Source organism: Pyxicephalus adspersus, chromosome 10 (genome assembly GCF_032062135.1).
Source record: "Pyxicephalus adspersus chromosome 10, UCB_Pads_2.0, whole genome shotgun sequence".
NCBI lineage: Eukaryota > Metazoa > Chordata > Amphibia > Anura > Pyxicephalidae > Pyxicephalus > Pyxicephalus adspersus.
In genome coordinates, this window is record NC_092867.1 from 4942395 (window position 1) to 4948655 (window position 6261).

The following is a 6261-nucleotide window of genomic DNA, read 5'->3' on the forward strand; positions in this document are numbered from 1 at the left end:
GCCTTTAATTTATAGGCCATTTTTAGTACATCTGGCCTGTTTATAATTTTTTTTCCTGATGTTTAGTTTTAAAAACATAGAAGGAGACTTATGATAATTGTGTCTAAAAGATTTCTTTCAAACTAAAATTGTAGGATGTAATATTATGTGAAGTGTGAGAAGAAACAACTCTCCGTTTTTCATATCTAGTTTGTAAAATTCAGCCATGTTACATTTATTTTGTTACGTCCATCTCTTGATCACTGCCGCCATGTTTCTTCAATTCCCACAGTGGAGAAATCCTCAGAAGAACCTGTAGAGAAGCAGAATCAGCCTTGCCCTGACATACAGACAAAACCTGACGCCTTTCATGCAGGTGATCGGTTTGAGGCTCTCGTTACCGTCTTCCATAATCCAGAATTGTTCTTTTGTCAGCGAGTACAGAATGCAAGTGAGTCTTTAAACATTACACCTTCATATTAAGAATATTTCTTCTTATTAAGATGACCCACCGCTTATATCCATCCAAATTCTAAAATCTCATTCCTTTCATTAGAACAACTTGCTGAGCTTGTGGCTGCAATGAACCAAAGATGCAGCACACTGACAGTGGCACCGCTTTCCTTACCGGATCCTGGCGATATTTGCTGCGCCCAGTTCACAGGTAAATGACTGGTGGGGGGGACCCTTGTTTTGCTATCCGCCCTTTAAAGCTGACCTATCACCAAAATTTTTACTTTACACTAAAGACAACTCCTTTATGTAAAATAAAAGGTATTTTCTTTTCGTTCTTTAAACCTACGTCACGTATCATAGGAGACTGCTGGCTGCTCCCTCTGCACATTCCCGATATTGGGCATATGCAGAAAGGGCTTTTTACTGCGATGTTAGATCAGCATTTACCGTAGGCCACATCATCTGATCTCGCGCCTGCGTGGTGCGGGATCGGGAGACGTAGCCAGAAGTAGAAAGAAGACTGATGAAGATAGCAGTGCCCGGAGCTTTCTTGACGCTGGGACGGAGAAGGATTCTAGGATAGCGAGGGATCCAATCCAGGAAAGCTCCGGAGAGATCGGGGGATCTCCGTAAGTAAAAGTAGGTGTGTATTATCTTATTTTATTTTTTTTTTTAAATACATTAAGTTTAGTCCTGCTTTCATTTCTGTTGTTCAGCTTGATCGATGTAACACGTGAAGCGTCTGTATGCCGGAGAGGTGTGGCAAGGCTGGAAATTTGTACCATTGTAATCTGCTTTTAAAACTTTGATCACAGTAATAAAGTTATAAAAAATACATCTAAATAATAAATCCCAAAGTTTATCTATTTACCCTTGTTTGGTCAAATTTCAGAATAAAAAATAAAAAGTTTTAATTTTTTTTAATATATTTATGAAATTAAATGTATTGTTTCTATATTATTTCATTTTTTGTTATTATTATTTATAAGGTATTATAATATAATATATGATTTGTGTTTCAAACTTAATCATACATATGTATACTATAAAGTATACATGTCTACTTTATATACATTTTTTTTGTCTGTCTCTATGTGGAGGGTAAAGATAACTTACGGTAGTTTCTTTCTTTTAAGTGATACACTGTGCCCTGGCCTATGAGTGTAGCAGCACAGCTCCTTGCGTTGCTTCTCCCTCCCCCAGTCTAAGTAATGCTGGGCATTGGGCAGCACGGTGGCTCAGGGGATAGCACTCCGGCCTTTGCAGCACTAGGTCCTAGGTTCGAATCCCAGCCAGGACACTATCTGCATGGAGTTTGCAGATTCTCCCCGCGTCTGCGTGGGTTTCCTCCGGGTACTCCGGTTTCCTCCCACATCCCAAAAACATGCAGTTAGGTTAATTGGCTGCCTCCTAAATTGACCTTAGACTACAATACCCACATATGACTATAGTAGGGACATTAGATTGTGAGCTCCTTTGAGGGACAGTTAGTGACATGACTATTGACTTTGTACAGCGCTGCGTAATATGATGGCTCTAAATAAATACTGTATAATAATAATGCTGTAAATATGTTGGTGCTTGCATATACCAAAATAGATTTACCAATGCTTTTTAAATACAGAGCTGCATTATTTGTGTTTTTAAAATTACTAGCAGTTTAGCTTCTGGTGGTTTTCTGCAAGTGATACCTTTCCTATATATGATTGATGTCCTTAATTTTCTGCAGAAGACAACAAGTGGTATAGGGCTAGCATTGTAAAACACATATCAAGGGACACCGCGCTGGTCGGGTATTTGGATTTTGGGAACACAGAGACTGTGCATATAACAAGACTGCGCCCCATTGATGCGGATATGTTGCAGACTCCTTTTCAGGCTACCCAGTGCTGTCTGGCTGGTAAGTGACAATTATCAAAGTGGGTCACGTTCTGATTCTAGTGGCTTGCCCTTGGGCCTTCTGATTTTTAGCTCCCAATATCTGTAAGATATAAAGTAATGGGAGATGTGAACAATGACTAGAAAAATTCTAATTTGTCTGTCACAGGTGTGAAGCCGTCATCAGGAACGTGGCATTCTGAAGCCATTTATAAAATAGGCACTATGCTTATGAACAAGGTCTTCACAGCTGTGGTGGTTTCAGAGTCTGCTGGCATTCTGACATTGGATTTGATTACCGAATCGGCTAGGCCACCGGTGGTTGTATCACAACATCTAATCGCTGCTGGTTTAGCAGAGGCTGATAATTCTCCTAGCAGTTCTGCTCCAAGTCTGCAGAAGGAAGAAGAAATGCCCAAGGAGCTTTCTCCAAAGCTGGCATGGGTACAGCTACCGATTGGCCAGGATGTAGAGGTGATGGTGTGCATGCTACAATCTCCAGGGAATTTCTTCTGCCATATTTATAATCCCGCAGGTAAGGTTCTTCTACCCCTTACTTCCCTGCCTGCTTATAGTTTAACCTTCACTCTTCACCCTCTTACCATTCTTTTGGCTCAATCTCATTTTAACTTTTACCCTTCTCTTTCCCCTGATCTCACCTCCCTCACTTTTTCCTTCACCCTTATCCCACCTTCTGTCTCCACATTGGATCCTCTTACCTCAATTCCTTACTTTCCCCCTCTTGCCCTCTTAACCTGATCTCACCTACTACCTTGCACCAACCTACCTTTCTTGTATCTCCCTCTTCCTCCTTAACCTACCTTCTGCATGTCTTCTTGTAACCCTATGCTTTTATTTGCATTCACCCTGGTGGACTGCTGTGAAGCTTATATTTGGCATTATACACATAGAAACAATAAAATATGCAGTACATTTTACACACATGCACAATACTAAAATAAAACTCCATCAGCTGCATCTCTGCTGCACTGAAATCCCCAATAGTTCCATGTTCAGTTCTCCTCTAGGAATTACAGATTTACACCTGTTGTCATGGTTTATCTGGAGCAATTCTGTAGTCCCTGTTTATCTGGAGGAATTCTGTAGTCCAACAGGGGAGAAATAGGCAGGGCTGAGAACAATCCTTGGAATTGTTCTGTAGGATTATCAGCTCACTACAGAATGTTAAAAGCACATTGGATTTTCTGGCAGTTCCTAGTACTTATGCATTTTTAAATGGGTTGAAACTTATGTATGCCTATGTTATGTTTATTTTGCTCATACTTACACTTTTTAAGTTGTTTCTTGACAAGTAAAGGAAACATTTTTAATCATCTATTTAATGATTTTTTTCAGATTTAAATTCTCTGAATGATTTAAATGTATCTCTGGGGCAGTACTGCAATCAGCATGTGTCTGAGAGCTTCACTCCCAATAAAGGAGACGTGTGTGGGGCATTCTTCTCAGGTAAGTCACTCCAGGTTTCCTCTGGGTACTCTGGCTTTCTGCCGCATTAAAAAAACATGCAGTTAGGTTAATTGGCTTCCCCCCTAAAAATGTCCTTAGACTGTATTAAAGAGATATGACTATGGTAGGCACATTAGATTGTGAGCTCCTTTGAGGGACAGCTAGTGACATGACTATGGATTGGAAACATAACGGAAACATAATATGTTGGCGCTATATAAATACTGTGTAATAATAATAATGACTCTTATGCATCTCTGTCCAAGTTCCTATATATTTTCCATAATGCAGTAGTACGTTTAAGTGGAAGATATTATGTGCTTATCAGTTCCCAGGGTCCCGCACAGGCAGAAGGGAGTTCATACATTCCTGGTACACCCAAAAGCCGAGATTGCCGGATTTCCCTAGAAATGTTAAGCTGTTCATGCAATCAGGCGGGTAAGAACAGTTATTGCTGAAGTGACATCTCCTATCCCTTTCTGCAATAACCACCTGCCTGATCGTGGATTTTTCAAAGTGGGAAAAGTTCTAATATAAACTGTCATCTTTGTAAAAATTCCTTGGGAATATCTGAGTTCATTGAAACCGATTTCTTTGCATTTTTTACATTGGCATTGGTGCTCTATTAGGCCATTCTAATTTACTTAATAGCATCCCTAGAAAAAAAAGTTTGGCAGCTTTGTAGGTTATATGTAATGTGAGAAAGATTCTCTTTTATTTACTGGTGACACCTAAATTGTTACCCCAGCACCAGAATCAAAAAGTCTTCATTGTGTTGGCATGCACTGATGAAACACTAACATTCCAACCTTGCAGGTGATGGCTGTTGGTATCGAGGGCAGGTGAAGGATTTTACCTCTACCAGTGCAGCTGTGGTACACTTTTTGGATTATGGAAACACAGAAGAAGTTCCAGCGAACAAACTCTGCAAAATCTCCTCTAAATTCCTGCAACTTCCTTTCCAAGCTATTAAATGCATTTTGGCTGGTGAGTCACCTCTGCAAGCTATATATACAGAGCATCATTTATTTCCTGTTAACAGCCAACATGCAGTAACCTTCTCTTAAGTTTCCTATTGTGATACTTCTCCACCTCCTAGATCGTGGGTTGTTCGGGGCAGGGTTCTCTCCTCCTGTCACTGTCTGTCATTTGCAACCCCTATTATTTGTACAGCGCTGCGTAATATGTAATAAATCCTGTTTATTATTATTATTATTAATAATATTATTAATATTGTTAAAATGCCAGCAGATTAATGGACATTCTTTGTCCCTGGCTGTAAGACTTTGAGTCACTAACAGGTTGGCAGATTAACCCTCAGTTCTGTTGTTTTGAAAGCTTGGGCTTTGTAAACTTTCTTTTCCCAAGGCAGTGCTCAACCCAGAAATTTATTTTAAGCCGCGTGGGACGAAATTTTAGGTGGGTGGCAGCCCCTTTATTGTGACCAAACTCTTTGGTAACACCCAAAAACAGCCGTATGGGTGCTGAAAAGTGCCGCATGGTGCGCCCAGCTAAAAGTGCCTGGGGAGAACCCCGCCAAGGGATAAGTCAGTGTTGTCTGGTAGGCACCTTACAAAATGGTTCCTGAAGCCACCTGTTAGAATAGTTTGCCAGTAATATTATGTGTTGGTGGATAGGCCAGATTTATTTTATAACTGGACAAGAAATTTGAAATGTCAATAAAATAGCGCAAACATATACATACATGTTGTGTTAATCACATGGGTTTAGTGGTCATGCCCTCCTACTTTTTTACAAGTTTAATTGTTTTGTACTTTGGGTTGGTTATGATGGTTCACTTGCTGCTAAATGATGTTTTGTGCATTATTGTTGGCCACCAGTAGATGGCGATTTGTGCTCATGTAAAGTGTGGAGCAAACTTTAATATTATCTCAGATGGCAAGAGTTTGTTATACTTTTTACATGAGATCACGACTCCATCTAGTGGTATGACTCAAGTATAAATTGAAAATTCCTTTCTAATGACCTGAAAAAGTTTTTACTCCAGTATATACAGTAAGTCTACTTAAGGTGGCTATATTTTACCAAACTTGTTTGAAATAGTTTTTAAACCTCTAAAGATCGGTTTGAATTTAAAAGTATCCACACTCCAGGTCATTTGGTGAGGATTCTAGAAACACCAAGGAGTTCAGTGGTTAGGTAGCAGCACTCACCGACCCCTTACACTAATGTACTGGTAAGAAGGTGTGGAGGCATGGTAGGTTAAAATATGAAGGCCCGTGAGCTGGGGTTTTAAAGTATTGTAAATCTCAATTGACGGGCAGGCACCTGGAAGTTTTTGCCATTTTATATTGCTGGTCTTTTACAAACTAATAATTTCTTTATAGTTGGTAGGACCATGAGAATACCAAATCACAAAATTACATAAAATAATCAAATATGCTTGCAACTTTATGGTTTGATTTTTTTATATAAATATTTTTCTCAAGGTGTCAAGCCTCAGGGAGAAACATGGGACTC

General features: G+C 39.6%; 1 protein-coding gene across 1 annotated transcript in view; it reads left to right on the top strand.

Moving 5' to 3' along the window:
• The window catches only part of TDRD1 (tudor domain containing 1), a 31319-nt gene that overhangs the window by 12842 nt on the left and 12216 nt on the right, over positions 1–6261 (top strand). Inside the window, exons 9-15 of the mRNA XM_072424783.1 lie at positions 272–430; positions 536–643; positions 2165–2335; positions 2483–2848; positions 3670–3780; positions 4597–4767; positions 6231–6257. Of these exons, the coding sequence (XP_072280884.1) occupies positions 272–430; positions 536–643; positions 2165–2335; positions 2483–2848; positions 3670–3780; positions 4597–4767; positions 6231–6257 (1113 nt within the window). The remainder of the gene's footprint in view (positions 1–271; positions 431–535; positions 644–2164; positions 2336–2482; positions 2849–3669; positions 3781–4596; positions 4768–6230; positions 6258–6261) is intronic.